The 16,457-nt window shown below is 39.2% G+C and overlaps 1 protein-coding gene across 6 annotated transcripts in view; it reads left to right on the top strand.

The window, feature by feature from the left end:
- NELL1 (neural EGFL like 1) overlaps positions 1–16,457 on the top strand; it is a 430,169-nt gene that overhangs the window by 402,296 nt on the left and 11,416 nt on the right. For 5 of the 6 annotated variants that reach the window (XM_073347842.1, XM_073347838.1, XM_073347837.1 and 2 more), the window contains 2 exons: positions 8,009–8,202; positions 15,042–15,218. In XM_073347842.1, coding sequence (XP_073203943.1) covers positions 8,009–8,202; positions 15,042–15,218 — 371 coding nt within the window. The remainder of the gene's footprint in view (positions 1–8,008; positions 8,203–15,041; positions 15,219–16,457) is intronic. The other variant, XM_073347840.1, reaches the window with a different exon arrangement.

The raw sequence follows: 16,457 nt of genomic DNA, 5'->3' as shown, positions 1-16,457 counted from the left end.
TTTGTTCCAGAAACTGGAGATTGCCAGGACTTAGGGTTGCCCCATCCACATCCCTTTTCCTTGGGATTGCCCATATATAGTGGCTTGAGAAACTGGAGAATTCCCCTATGTGGGAGGACTTGATGGAGGGAGGGGCAATCAACCTGGGTTTATAGCTGTACCACCAGACTGATGATAAGGAGCCACGGCTCACCTGTGAATAAGACCCCATACATTTTTAAAATGTTTTTACTTCTGGTGCAGTAAGACCTTTGATTGAAAGACTGAAAGAATTTTAAAAATCTGCCGTACTTTTCAAACAGTTATTCTGTTTATTTCCTTTATGGATGTCATGCATACTTTCTGTTCACCATTACTTTTTCTGGTTTGTTCTCATGCACTAAAAAAATCCCTGCCCTTAGATTGATTTTTAAGTCAGCACTTTTAGTCATATCTGGATTTGTATAAGGAATTTTTAAAGCAAAACCTACATTTTGAACCTAACATACTTGACACTGTTCTTTTAATAGGCTGTTAGGCCTTTTTGGATAGAAGTGATAAAAGTTTTTCTGAGTAAAAATGGATCTGTTTTATGATTCCCTTTTAAACCACAAGCACCTACCATTAGTTTTGATTTAAAAGAATAGCAAATAAAGTAAAATTTGTAGTAAAGTAAAGTAAAAATAAAGTACAATTTGCTAAAGTAACAAATTGCTTGTGAAAAATAATTTTGTCAGAACAGTGATCACCTTTAACTTGTACATGCATTTGTTGGAAGCCCAGCATACATTTGTCACATCAGATTATATTTTAATGGCTTAATGGACTATAGAATTTGAAATTAGCACTCTAGCAGGGTTTTTTTTTCTGCGACAGTTTATCATGATATCAGAGTACTGTATTGCGCTACTCACATGCACACATTGCAAGATGCTATACAAAAACTGAAAATTGAAGTTTGGTGGCAAGGGATCAGTTTAGTATTTCAATGAAAACAAGCTAATGAACTTGTGTTGGTGTGTATATTCATAGAATCGTAGGACTGGAAGGGACCTTGAGAGGTCATCTAGTCCAGTCCCCTGCACTAATGGCTGGACTAAGTATTATCTAGACCAGTGCTACTCAAAGTGATGGTCCGCGGACCAGTGCCGGTCATCAGCTGCCAGTCTGCACACACATTGGGAAAAAAAATTGCTGGTCCCTCACATCAGATAGCTTGAGAAGCACTGATCTAGAGCATCCCTGACAAGTGTTTGTCTAATGTGCTCTTAAAAATATCCAATGATGGAGATTCTACAACCACCCAAGGCGATTTATTCCCGTGCTTAACTACCCTGACAGGAAGATTTTCCGAATGTCCAACCTAAACCGCCCTTGCTGCAGTTTAAGCCCAATGCTTCTTGTCCTATCCTCGGAGGTTAAGGAGAATCATTTTTCTCCCTCCTCCTTGTAACAACCTTTTATGTACTTGAAAACTGTTATCATGTCCCTCTCGGTCTTCTCTTTTCCAGACTCAACAAACCCAATTTTTTCAGTCTTCCCTCATAGATACATGTTTTCTAGACCTTTAATAATTTTTGTTGCTCTTCCCTGGATTTTCTCCAATTTGTCCACATCTTTCCTCAAATGTGGCACCCAGAACTGAAAATAACACTCCAGCTGAGGCCCAATAAGCATGGATTAGAGCAGAAGAATTACTTCTCGTGTCTTGCTTACAACACTCCTGCTAATACAGCCCAGAATGATGTTTGCTTTTTTTTGCAACAGTGTTACACTGTTGACTCTCATTTAGCTTGTGATCTACTATGACCCCCAGATCCCTTTCTGTAGTACTCCTTCGTAGGCAGTCATTTCCTATTTTGTAGGAGTGCAGTTGATTGTTCCTTCCTAAGTAGAGTACTTTGCATTTGTCCTTGTTGAATTTCATCCTGTTTACTTCAGATCATTTCTCTAGTTTGTCCAGATCTTTTTGAATTTTAATTCTATCCTCTAAAGCACTTGAAACCTCTCCCAGCTTGGTAACATCCACAAACTTTATAACTGTATTCTCTATGCCATTATCTAAATGATGAGGATATTGAACAGAACCAGACCCAGAACTGATCCCTGTGGGACCTCACTTCATACACCCTTCCATCTTGACTGTGAGCCACTGAAAACTACTCCCTGGGAATGCTTTTCCAACCAGTTATGCACCCATCTTTTGTAAATTCATCTAGGTTGTATTTCCCTAGTTTGTTTATGAGAAGGTCATAGGAGACAGTATCGAAAGCTATCTTAAAGTCAAGATATACCACTGCTTCCCTCAATCCACAAGGCTTGTTACCTTATCAAAGAAAGCTATTAGGTTGATTTGACATGATTTGTTCTTGACAAATCCATGCTGACTGTTACTTATCACCTTGTTATCTTCTAGGTGTTCACATCCTTCCACAATACAATGGCCATGGGAACTTTTGTAATACCTGAGGCAAATTACATCTGCATTAAAGGAAGAGGGAAGCTGGCAGAAATTGCATTTTTTGAGGAATGAATCCTTCCCTAATCTATTATATATATATATTTGTGTTCTTAATATGCCCTCCTCACTATAGTATCCTCAGAAACATTCATGAAACCCTGTGACTAACATCTGTCACACGTGGTTCATTCTCTCTCTCGTCCTGTCCCCATAGGGAGAATTATGTGTACAGTGGGCTGTTTTGTTTTGGTTGGAGTTTATTTATTTTAAAAGTAATGCTCCTATGTGTTTAAGTTAGAAAAGGCAAGGTCAAAGAGGCTTGCACTTGGAGTAGAAGGTGGTGACATTTCTGACGGTCATTAGTTCTCTGCAGTACTCTTGCCATCCCTTAACATAGGCTGTGTCCTTGTGGTACCATCTCAAACAAAAATTGCAAGCAAGCAAGCCACTGAAGAATCTATTCCCATGCTACCCCAAATGGCATTCAATGAAGTTATGTGCATTTGTTGAGGGGAGCAGTGATTGTGCCACCCTCACTCATATTGAGTAGTAACTTACTCCACACATTCTCCCTTTGAAATCTGTGTGAGATACTGCTTAATCATGTCAAATTGGGCCTCACGTGTTTTCTATAAATGAATTAGACACATCCAGAGGAGACAGATGGGAGTTAAATTAATCTCACTTCCTTTAGGGACCCTCAATGACTTTGTCCCAAGAAGTGAAGGTAACTGCTAGTGTTGTTCTAATCAGAAAGGAGCTAAGCAGGCTTGCTGCTTTGTATATAGTACCTGCCTCTTCAGTCATCGCTGTCTATTTTTATTAACAAACAAGTTTTTACTTTGGTACCACCACATAGAGCTGCTACGGCTGGGAAAGAGCAGCTTCTGCACAGCGATGCCTCATGCGTAATTAACAGAGTTCTCAGCTCTAACTGATCCCCTTCCCAGAACCTTTATGGCTGAAAACAGAAAAAATAGCAGTTGGTTTCACCAAGTGGGTGGTGATATCTTGGCATTTATCAGATATTCTCAGTTTAAGTCAATCCAGGATTTTTGTGATAATGATGGAGATGGTGTATGAGACTTGTGATACCATTTTTTATCACTTAATTTCAAATTCACATACTTGAAGTTGTATATTGTAATCTTTAGGTCTGTAAATTGGGCTAACTTTTCTACAGCATTATCACTCAACAAATTATTTGACCTAAATATCACTTGGACATCATAAAATGATTTTAACTTGCTGCAATATCCAAGGCAGAGCCAATTCGTTAGAATGGAGAATTCAGTCCACTTTCCTGTGGCTATCCCAGAAAAGCCACTCTTGTAAGATTATTTAGTGGAAAATATAGATTATTTTCTTCCATATTTTAAAATTGATTCTCTATATTCTTTTACTTTGTATTCAGTTACTCATTTATAGCTGCATAATTCCATTTGCTCTCATTTATAATGGGATAACTATATTGAGATAACTGAGATTGGAATCAGGCCCTTAATCTGTTTACAAAACCCCCACAATTTAATGTCCAGTGGTGCAAAAAGGAGAATATCAAATTAAGCGTAAATTTTTTTTCTAAAGTTATTGGCAATGTGGATGGTTTATTCAGATGCTCAGAAACACAGTCAGCAACAAGAGAAAACTGCCACAGGGATGTTCTGAGAAAATTAGTTCTATTAAAAGTTCAGCTATCAAATGGATGCAATTTATAACCCTTTTATATGTGATTAATGACTAAAACATTTAAATAATAAATGCAATAAAATAATAGGGAACCATCATTTGCATTAAGAAAGAAAAATGGACTGAGTAGTGATCAGAGATTTCCGCAGAAAATATGTTGCTTGATTGGTTCTTTTATCATGAATGGCCTGCTTGCTAGTCTGGGCATCTCTCAGTAGGGCATCCTCTTTATGTGCACTCAGCAGAGAACAACAGTTGCAATATGTAAACAGGGTACTGCTTCCCTTTTGGATATATATAATAGATTAAGTTGGCTTTGTTCAGTGCAAACAGGTCTGTAGTACTGAGAATATGAATAATGTCAGTTTCCATAATTGCTAACATCTGGCTTTCCATAAATCTGTTAAATTGCACGGAAGCAGAATTAGATTTCTGTGTCATAAGTAAAGCAATTACATGGAACTCTGTAGGCAATATGGCTCTATATTCATCTGTGAAATCCTTTTAGTTTTGAACAGTAAAAGCTACTCTTCTAATCTGCACTCTAATCCTGCTGCATACTATATATATGCTATTCAGAGAGGTTTTAACATTGTGGGGAAGAAAATATTGACAATGCTTGCATCTATTAAATGTGACATCACCAAAGGCAAAGAGTATGTTACATTTGTTTTCAAGACAAAATACAAGGTCAAGCACTGACGAGACAAGTAGAAGAGAGGTTTTTTCAAGAATGCTCTTAGACCCATTGTAGCTAATTGGTTATTGTCTTCAGTTGAAATCACTGATTCAGTATCAGCTTATTCATGGCCCAATTTATGTCACTATTGGTTTTTTTTCTCTTTTTCTTGTCCTTTTGTCTTTTTTGTTTCCTGGTACTCTGTCACCTGAGACGTAATGGGACACAAGATTTGTTTTTCATTCACAAAGCTCCTTTTCTATCATCTGTAGTAGCCCTTCCAGGTGGTGCCCTTTATTATAAGAAGGATGGGGAGAACACTCAGAGGGGTAAGGCTGGGTACATAGAGATACTCCAAAAATAACCTCAAATTATAACTAGTTGCTTTGTCAGAGATGAGGCAGCAAAATACATCAGTGGCAGGGAAGTCTAAAGGCTGAATTGTGCCATTCGGAATACTGCTAAGCAAGGGTTGGCGTGTAAGTTGCATCACCCCGGGAGACATTGTGCCTCAGGCTATGTCTACACTACACAGCTTTTAGCAACATGGCTGTGTCACAGCCGTGCTGCTGAAAATCATGCTGTATCGCTGCTGTTTGTCAGCTCTCCTGCCGACAAAAAACTTCCTCCCACAACAAGCAGGGTGAGCAGGAGAGCGCTCCAGCTGACAGAGCACTGTTCAATTGCCAGGGTAGACATAGCCTTAGAGACACCCCTCTGAGGCATGACTCTCTCTCTGTTTCACCTTTGCTCTGGGGGTAAGACGTGGGGATGGAGGAGTAGCAATTTGCTGCTGGTCTATACCACTGGTTAGCATGTTGTTGGGATCAGAGCCAAGGTTCTGCCCACTTGTAAATTGAAAAGCACAAGTATAATAGCCCGGGTGTGAGGGTTTTGTACTGTAGCTGTAACAACAATCTGCCCTGAGGGAAATTTATGTAAGATCTTTTTTATTCTTATTGGTGCAAATCTTAGGCGTTTCCTCCCGCCCAGTTTTTACTCAGTCCTTATCCTAGCAGAACTCCCATTCATATCAGTTTGCGTTTTGTCTGGGTAAGGACTGAGTAAAAACTGAGAAAGGGCTTCAGGATTTGGTCCAATGAGATCATATTGCCCTTTGGGATATATTTATGTTTATGTTGTTGAGCAAAGTGCACAGTCCCTGTACTGGCTACATACCCTGCAATTGTACCACCCCAGTGTGGGAGCTGGCCAAATGTCTCAAGATTAGCAATGTTTGGATGGGAGATCTCCTATCTATCTATGGTTCGTATATGGTTACTTTTGTATCTGAGCACCTCATCATCTTTATCTTCACAACACCCCCATGAGGTAGGAAAGTACGACTTAGAGATGGAGACCAGAGGGTCTAACTGACTTGCCCAAGGTCACAAAGGAAGTCTGTGGGAGAGCAGGGAATTGAACCCAGTCTGCCAAATCCTAGGCTAGTTTCCTAACCACTGGATCAGCCTTCCTCTCTAGGAAAGTTTTACTTAGAAGAAAACCCAAGGTGATGTAGGAAGTACTGTTAGCAATTGAGTAGCTAACAGTCTAACTTCTGAGTTAGAACTAGCTCTGTACCCTTTGTGTTTGGATAAAATGTAAACCAAGGTCCTGACTACTTGTGGAGGTCATTAAAGATGCTGTGGTACTTGCCACAGAATTATTGTCATTAGCCCTATTATCCTGGCCAAATTCTAGATTAGGTAGAGTTCCTTATATACATTCCCTCAGCAGTTTCAAATGCATATTATATCATTCACTTCTTTTCCTAAACTCTTGTATAATGGTGCTGCATGAAATTAAACAGTTGCCATATTTCAGCCCAGAAGTAGCTGCTTCAAATCAAATGGTAAGTGTAGCGATTCTGTGGTGTGGTATGTAAAGTTTTATACAAAAGAGCTTTAGAATTTTTCAGGATAAAAAAAAGCACTGTGTAAGATTTGATCATCTATTCCCATTCATATTTTCATATTTATGTGTGCGTATGTACATACAGACACACAAAATGTATTTAATATGTATATAAAATGCTTCATCTCATCCAAATCCAAAACTTTGTGCTGCAGTATGGTTAGGCTTTTGGCAATTATATACAGTATGAAAACAGGGCAAATCTATTCAATTGCATTGTAACTGGAAATTCTGTCCATATCTTCTTAAATACTGCTCAAAAGATCTGCAGGAGAAACCTGCCTATTTCCTAGATTGCACTTAACTCAAAAGATCTCATAGCCTTGTCTCCAAGAGATCTCCTGGGCACATTCCAACCTGGAATAATTATGTTCTGTCTGTCAGTATGTCCCCAGCAATTTCAATTGGATACAATGTTTCACTTTGCCTCCAGCATTAAGTGGGATGGTAGTTTAAAGTCATCTATGAAAAATAGATTTTGTTTATGCTAAATTCCCTGTTGCCTTGCTCAAACATGCTTTTACTGTGTGGCTTTGTATAGCTTGGGAGCTCTAGTATTTCTTTTCTATATAAAGTACCTCTGATCTCTTTCCCTTTATTCCCTTCCTCCTCCTCTCTGTGGGCAAAGGGTGTGATTGATTGCCTTTAGTAGGTGGAAGCTTAGACCATGCTCGGAGTTTATGAAGAATTGTGTCTTTCTAATTTAGTCTAAAACTCAGAAGAGAATGTGGCCTCATTGCAGAGTCACTCTAATTGTCCAAAAAGAATGAGGAGTACTTGCAGCACCTTAGAGACTAACAAATTTATTAGGGCATAGACTTTCATGGGCTAAAACCCACACCTTTTTTCATGTTCTCTGTGTGTGTGTGTGTGTGTGTGTATTTTCCTACTGTGTTTTCCACTGCATGCATCTGATAGCCCACGAAAGCTTATGCCCTAATACATTTGTTAGTCTCTAAGGTGACACAAGTACTCCTCGTTCTTTTTGCTGATACAGACAAACACTACCACTCTGAAACCTGTCTAATTGTCCACTTGCTCCTGCTCACTGGGAGATCACTTTACACCTTGGCTGCAGATCAAGTTTGTCATTGCTATTTAGCACCAGCAGGAATGTCAGCTTTTACAATTAAGCATACGGAAGAGGATTTAATAACCCTAAATTTTGTGTTTCATACCCTTGCACCACGAAGACAGACAAGCAGTATCCATTTAATAATAAATTCCATGGTACAATTTGTCACTTGAAACAAAGATTAGCACTATAAACTGGCTGTGTTTTGCAGATATCGATGAATGTGCCTTAAGGACCCACACCTGTTGGAATGATTCAGCCTGTGTGAACTTGGCGGGAGGTTTTGATTGTCTGTGTCCCTCGGGACCATCTTGCACTGGTGACTGTCCACACGAAGGTGGCTTGAAGCGGAATGGTCAGGTTTGGACGCTGAAGGAAGATAGATGCTCTGTTTGTTCCTGTAAGGTGAGTTCCACAAGGCCTGCGTATGTGTTTCCTTAGATTTTCTAGTGTTTTCTCTCTGTGAAGAAGCTGAGCTTTAATTCTTATATACTTTTGCGGAAGCTAGTCATAACAGAAATAAATCCACTTCAGAATTAAGGTTTAGACTGATTCAGTAGCAATCCTGTTTGACTTAACCAGACCTCTAGGAAACTTTGGTTAAAAGATATTGGGCCTGATTCTCTTCACTTATATTGGTCTAAGCCAGAAGTAACTCCGCTGAAGCCAGTGGAGTTACACAAAAGTAAATCTGGTTTTAGAGAGACATTCAGAACTGGATTCATATCTTAGTTATACCTGTATAAATGAAGGTCCCAGTCCCACTCCATTGAAGTCAATGGTCAAAATGCTATTGGCTACAGTAGGAGTAGGACTGATCCCTTGTATAGGTATAGGTGAGATAAGAATATGGCCCACTGGAAATATGTTGGAAAGGGGGGGTAGAAATGGAATATTGCTCCAGCTGGTGAGGGTCTGTGTGCCAGTTAAGGTCTGTTTGTTGGAAGTTATAAGGAGGCTTTTAACTCCCATAAAACTAGAATAGCACAGTGGCGGATCAGGCAATCAGAATCAATAAAACTCTTAGAATTCACTGCTATTTGTTTTAGGCTAGAATGGAAACATGGTCAGATTAACACTGTACTGTATTATTACTTCTATCAGTGCCAGGCACCCTACAAATCCCTCCCTTCAGGAGTGGAAGTCTGAAACTCTGTTGAATATATAGTGAGCTTGTATTGTAATCATAGAGAATGGCTGGTTCTATGAAAGGATTTCCTGTCAATGGGATGAACAGCTTAATATATGTGAAGACATCTGGTCTGCCTTTGTAGAGTTTTAACGATTAGTATTCTCATCTTAGTCTTGTAATTTATGACTTATTTGTCATGTTCTCATTGTAACTATTTCTTACGCCAAGTGCCTCTTATTACTATTTGAAAATATGTGATGTGACCAGCAAGTAGATATTTTAAAATAATAGTGGCATAATATGTAGCCATCCTTCGTCCTTATTTTATTTTGTTTCTCTATATCTTCCTCTCTCTCTCATTTCTTTCTTCTTTAATATTTGCACTTTATTTTATTTCAGGGTTTGCTTTATTATCAGGAGCCAAATCCTAGACCCTTGCTCAAAGCCATCTTAAGGTGGCCTCCTTGGTCCTTCCCGCTAGTGCACAGAGCACCACTTCAAAGGCTCTTTCAGCCCGTAGGTTGCAATAGCAGCCACTTTGCTCCCAGTACACCAAGGATTGCTCAGTGGATCTGCAAAAATCTCAGACCCACTAGTCATGACTTCACGCGTTGACTCCTGTCACAGAGACAAGCTGCCACGGCAATTAGGTAGTGTGGAATCCCTCTGCATGTCCTGCACTTGGGGGTCATCCACATTTACAATCTGGGGGAGCAGGATGAGGGACAGGATAGGGCCAACTATATGATTTTTTTTACTTGTGTCTATCTGAGCTTTGAAAAATGCTACTCACTTGTTTTGCCCAGAGCAAGCAAATTATTGTTTTGTATATATGACTACAATACCAAAAATCAAGTGAGTAAATTTTGTCCCTGGCCTGGTACATGTCCACGATACTTTTGGAAGGCTGGTTTGTATGAAAACTAACATAAAATTCTTCATTCAAGAAAAGACATGCTGTTCCTGGTAAAGGCTGTGAGAATTATATCATTGACTCAGTGAACCAGCTTCTAATACCTTATTCCACAAGTAGTCCCATTGACTTGACCCCAGTGGGGCTATTCATGGAGTAAGGTACTATCCAACATTAATAGTTATATCAGACTCAGAAGCCATCTCTGCTTACCCTGGGCCTGAGGGGGTACAGTTTTTTGTGTTTTTTTTTTTTAAGTGAAAGACAAGGGATTACAGTAGCACTTAATCAAACATAATATGGTGGATAATCCCCTGCAACCATATTTGTTCCCATGCATGAGGACAAAATTTATAAAAACATTAAAATTCATAAAGCTTAATGAGTTGAATGCAATCATTAACAAAGTAGCCTGAAGTAGATTGCTTTCCCTTCTTCAAGTGCATCCCTAAAGTCTTATTAGAATTACTATACAGGACTGGCAGAGGCTTGTGTTTTTTAATCCTGGTTTGTTGTTGTTCTACCATCTTGTGACTAAAGCAGCCTGGCTGAAATTATATATTTCAATTGTTTCTTCATATGTATATACTTCTACTTTCCCTTTAAAGAGAGAGAATATCCAATTTTTGCACGTGAGGAGGACAAGCATAGTCCCAGAAGGGGCGGGATGGAACTCTGCGTGAAAGTGCATCCCCTTTAGAGAGTGCAGTGTAGTAGTTAGATTACAGGGAGATCTGGATTCTGTCCCTGACTCAGATTTAAAGGTCAGAAGGTACCATCATGATCATCTAATCTGACCACCTGCACATTGTGGGCTACAGAACCTCACCCACCCAATCGACCCCTAACCTCTGGCAGAGTTACTGAAGTTCTCAAATCATGATTTAAAGACTTGAAATCATAGAGAAATCACCATTTACACTAGTTGAAACCTGCAAGTGACCCGTGCCCCATGCTGCAGAGGAAGGCGAAAAAAACCCCAGGATGTCTGACAGTCTGACCAGGGAGAAATTTCTTTGCGATCCCAAATATCATGATCAGTTACATCCTCAGCATGTGGGCAAGACCCACCATCCAGAAACCTGGGAAAGAATTCACAGTAGTAACTCAGAGCCCTCCCCATCTAGTGTCCCATCACTAGTCATTGGAGATATTTGCTGCTAGCAGTCGCAGATCAGCTGCATGCCATTATAGGCAGTCTCATCATACCATACCCTCCATAAACATATCAAGCTTAGTCTCACAGCCAGTTAGGTTTTTTGCCCCACACTGCTTCCCATGGAAGGCTCTTCCAGAACTTCACTCTTCTGATGGTTAGAAACCTTAGACTGTGCCACTGTAAGGTCTCTCATGTAGTTTCTCTATGGCGATGGGAGAGAGCTCTCCTGTTGGCATAATTAAATCACCTCCAGTGAGAAGCAGTAGATATGGCGGCAGAAGAGCTTCTCCCACAGACATAGCACTGTGCATGCTACCACTTATGCTGGAATATTCACACTCCTGAGTGACATAAATTTTGCTGACAAGTGGTAGTGGAGACAAAGCCTAACCTTCTTGAAGGACAGTTTATATCCATTTGTTCTTGGGTACACATTGGCACTTAACTGAATTAACTCCTCTCCTCCGTGGTATTTATCCCTCTTATGTATTTAACGAGAGCCATTATATTTTCCCTCAGCGTTCTTTAGTTCGGCTAAACGAGAACTAAATTTCATCCCATTTCTATTACCCCAATTTTCAAGGTTGTCCAAATCTCCTTCTATATGATATTCTGGTCCTCTTCCATATTGGCAATACCTCCCAACTTTGTCATCTGCAAATGTTTTTAGCACATTGCAACCTTCTGTGCCAAGGTAAAAATGTTAAATAAGAATGGTCCCAAGACCAATACCTGAGGAACTACACTAGTAACCTTCCTCCAACCTGGCAGTTCACCTTTCAGTAAGAGTAGACCCTGCAATTGACTCTGTGTGAGAACCACAGTCACTTATAAATCATACCATGGCACTGTTTTTACATCTTTAATACTACTACTTTACCTCAATTAATTAAAGTTTGTGACACAACCTAGAGGCTGTTGGGTGGCGAGAACTTTTTAGCATCACAAGTTTTGTTTGCAGCCTTTGTATGTATATATTATTATTATCCCACCAAAAGAAAATAAATGATTTTCTATATTTTTATTTTTACCATTTGTACTTTTATTTGCCAAAGTTATTTTAGAGATGGCAAATTAGAATTCCAAAGAAGTAAGTGGGATGCTGCATCTGAAGAGGCTTTTTGTCTTGGAGCTGGTGCCATGATTCTCACCTTGCACAGACATACCTGCCCTAGCTCTGCTTGAACTAGCATGCTGGAAATAGTAGCGTAGCTACAGTAGCATGGGCAGCAGCAAGCAGTGGCATGGACTAGCCACTCTAAGTGCAATCTGCCTGCATCCCATGAGTACATACTTGGAGTGGCTAGCGCATGCCACTGCCCATGCTACCACATCTACACTATTGATTTTAGCACAGTAGCTCGATGAGTACATGTACTCGAGCTGGGAATCACTCTCCCAGCTCCAAGTGTAGTTCTAGTCTTTGTGTCATAGCATCATGGGAATCAAAATGCTTTCTGCAAAGCACAAGGCTTAACAGGGTTGCAAACAAAACATGTGATGCTAAAAAGAATGAGGAGGGAAGTAGTGTGGTGGTATTATCAAAGGCTCTCCAGCAGAATCATCAAACATTATCAGTGTTCTGAAATAAATAGAGTGACGGCAATGTAAAAGATTATTTACTTCCTTAAGGAGTGCAGGAGTTGTGAGTAGCACAGAACCACCAGCGCTGTTACCAATTAAGAGGGGTAATTTTAAAAATAATCCAAAGGCAAAAGGATGTAATTCTGAACAGGATGGACAGGTTATTGCTAGCAGTTTTTAATCAGAAGGATGTAAATTCAGATGATGAAATTATTTGTCACTGTGACTACCTCCAAGTCACATCGAGGGTCTGCACATCCCTGAATGTATGGAGCCAGTCATCATGTTGGAATGTTTAGGCAAGATTGTAACTTTACAATCTTCCTGAGTAAGGGGCAGCACATAGATCAGATAATCATAATTCCTCCTCCTCTGAGACTCACAGTTCCTTGTCTGTTACTACTTGTTCCGGGGAGGAAGAAATGACTTCTCTCTTTTCCTGAAATAGTGTTTATTCCTTTTGCCACCCGCATCCAGCTTGCTACTCTGGCCAGCAAATCTGATTGGGTACTGGAGTCAGAACTCCTCCTGCTTTCCCTAACATTTGCTCTCTGGAATATCAAATGAACAGACCCTGCTCTCTCCCATACAGGTGGAGTGACAAGCTCAGCAGCAAGTAAGCGAGAGCACTAATTCTTCATATTACCCTGCACTGCTGAGTAAGGGGTGTGACAATCTAGCCCTTTGCACTGTTGGTGGATAAAACAATTGAGTCCAGCATTTTATAGGTGGTGTGCTCTCTATTTTTCCACACTTCTGTGAGGTATTTTTTTTGTTACACATAATAAGCAATTTTAATTATTCCTGCAATCAAATGTAATATGCTAATCATTTCAGGAATATTATTGAACACCTGCAGTGTCATTAGCTAACGTGAGCATTATGATTCTTTGCTGCTGGTGTTCTGTGTATTGCTTTGCAGCAAAGTTTAGGTTTATTTGTTGGATTTTTTTTTACAAATTAAAACTTATGGATACAGAAAATCTAAGCAACTGCCAACACAACTTAATGTAGTTTTGGCTATTTAGCCTATTCAGACTGCATGTGGAGAAATCCATTTTGGCTTATCATCCCTTAAAATAATTATGGGGGTTGATTTAAGAAAATCTCTGATTAGTCAGTTCTGTAATATCAGTGTAGGAAAGCTCTTTTTACTTGTAAGCATGATGTGTGAAGGTGGCATTATTAATGGATGTTTGTATTTCTGCTTAGTTCAGGTACAGTCCTACAGCTGTTACTCAGTAACTTAATTCAGAGTAACTTAATGAATTTACTCAGGAATTAAACCAGTGTAACTCACAGCAGAATCTGGCCCTCATTCCTTACTCAGCCAAGCTTTTCCTTGTTTGCAGTTGAAACTTTGCTTGAATAAGAATTGAACAAATCAATAATCCAATTAAAATCAAAACTTTTCAATGGTACTCTTCATTATAAACTAGGATTTCAGTTTCCCATTCTGTATATAGAGTTATAATGTGTTGTCTCACCTATAATGAAGGGTATAATTTATAACACAGTTATCCCTACAATTTTCATCACTAGAATTAGAATAAATTCATTTTTCTTTTGCACTAAATGGATGTGTCCTCTCTGTTGTACATTCAGAAGAAATTTCTGTGTTTACTATGATAATTCTGATTAACTGATTACTTATCTGAATACATCACATTATGTGTAAATACTTAGCACCTGAAATAGGAAAATCATATTTTAGGGAATCTGTAGAATAAAAATACATCTTCAATGCATGGCTCCAGATTATTATGCAATGTGATATGTTGTGGCCGAATAGTTTTTGTCTGATAAATGGAAGGTCCAGATGTAGAGGATAACTAGAGATAAATTAACATTAAGGAATACTTAATGCCACTATGATTTTGCTATATTAACAGTACTGGCTTTCACTGAGTTTTTAATGTAGTGTGTTTCTATTAAATTTATCAGGCCATGTGCACAGTTTCAATTCACTTAAAATTTTCTTGACAATCACACAGTTATTCAAAAGATAGTTCAAAGGAAAATATTGTTCTGATACATGCTCAAAAAAGAGTTACCTATTTGGAGATTTCATTCATAAAATTGATGAGATAAAATTACTTCATTCCATCTGAACCCGAGAGGCTGTTCATTTTTTTTATCCAGTGGGTTAGGAACAAGAGGGGACACAGTAACATTTTTCTCAGCCTCAGAGGATACTGGTAAAAAAAAGGAACTGTACAGATAGCTAAATGTCCACTAGTATCATTGGGGTGATTTTTATAAGAATAGGAGCTGGGGAGCCTCATTTCTTGGAGGATTGGGCCCTAAGAATAACTTCAAATTCCTTAGGTAGTCTGCAGTATCTTCCCTGAAATACCAATACATGCTTTGCTATCTCTGATGGCCATACCTGTTCTTCCAATAGTCCTCTGCTATTTACCACTTGCTTGATACCAGTAACAATTTGGTCTCTACAGAACGGGAAGATATTCTGCCGGCGAACAGCTTGCAATTGTCAGAACCCCAGCGTTGATCTCTTTTGCTGCCCAGAGTGTGACACAAGAGTGACCAGTCAATGTTTAGACCAAAATGGTCATAAACTGTATCGTAGTGGGGACAACTGGACCTACAGCTGTCAGCAGTGCCGTTGTCTGGTATGGAAATAAATTAAACATTTTCGAGAGAAACAAAAGTAGTAAAGATTTTGGTGATAGCAACATACTTTATTTTATGACATTATTAACAATATCTTCATCTCTCTTCCACCATTTGACCTATTAAAGTGATTTTAAAAGACTCAAAGTCACGCTTCAGAAGCAAGGTAAGTCAGAATATGGGCAGACCACTTCTCAGCTCTGTGTAAATAGACCTGATCAACAAACACAAACAAACAAATTTCACAGAAAGCTTGAAAAAATTGAAACTGTTTCCATTTTGTTGTGTGTAAAACAGATTGATAATTTTCTCAATTGCAGAGTTTGTATTGGGATTTTTTCATTTTGAAGTTGATGGCTGTCTAAATTAGCTGTTACCGCTCAAGAAAGAGATCTTGGAATCATTATGGATAGTTCTCTGAAAACATCTGCTCAGTGTGCAGTGGCAGTCAAAAAAGCAAACAGACTGTTAAGAACCATTAAGAAAGGGATAGATAACAAGACAGGAAATATCATAATGCCTCTCTATAAATCAATGGTACACACACATCTTGAATACTGTGCGCTGATCTGGTCGTCCTAACTCAAGAGATATATTGGAGTTTGAAAAGGTGTAGAGAAGGGCAACAAAAAATGATTAGGGGTATGGATCAGCTTCCATATGAGGAGCGATTAAAAAGACCAGGATTTTTCAGCTTGGAAAGGAGATGACATGATAGAAGTCTCTAAAATCTTGACTGGTGTGGAGAAAGTAAATAAGGAAGTGTTATTTCCTCATCCACATAACACAAGAACTAGAGGTCACCCAATGAAATTAATAGGCAGCAGGTTTAAAAACCAAAAGGAAGCACTTCTTCACACAACGCACAGTCAACCCGTGGAACTCTTTGCAAGGGGATGTTGTGAAGACCAAAAGTGTAACTGTGTTTTAAAAAAGAATTATTTATGTTCATGGAGGATAGTCCATCAATGGCTATTAGGTAAGATGGTCAGGGATGCAACCCTATAATCTGGGTCACCCTAAACCTGTGGCTGCCGGAAGCTGGGCTTGGGCAGCAGGGGATAGATTACTTGATGATTGCCCTATTCTGTTCATTCCCTCTGAAGCACCTGACATTGGCCACTGTCGGAAGACAGAATACTGGGCTAGATGGACCTTTGGTCTGACCTAGAATGGCTGTTCTTATGTAAAATATTTGATTTTGAAAAAAATCCAACCACATGCCTGCTCTTCCCTAT

This window comes from Lepidochelys kempii, chromosome 6, assembly GCF_965140265.1.
Source record: "Lepidochelys kempii isolate rLepKem1 chromosome 6, rLepKem1.hap2, whole genome shotgun sequence".
In the NCBI taxonomy this organism is placed as follows: domain Eukaryota; kingdom Metazoa; phylum Chordata; order Testudines; family Cheloniidae; genus Lepidochelys; species Lepidochelys kempii.
Note: the sequence above shows the minus strand (reverse complement) of the source record. Positions and strands in the feature narration are given on the sequence as shown.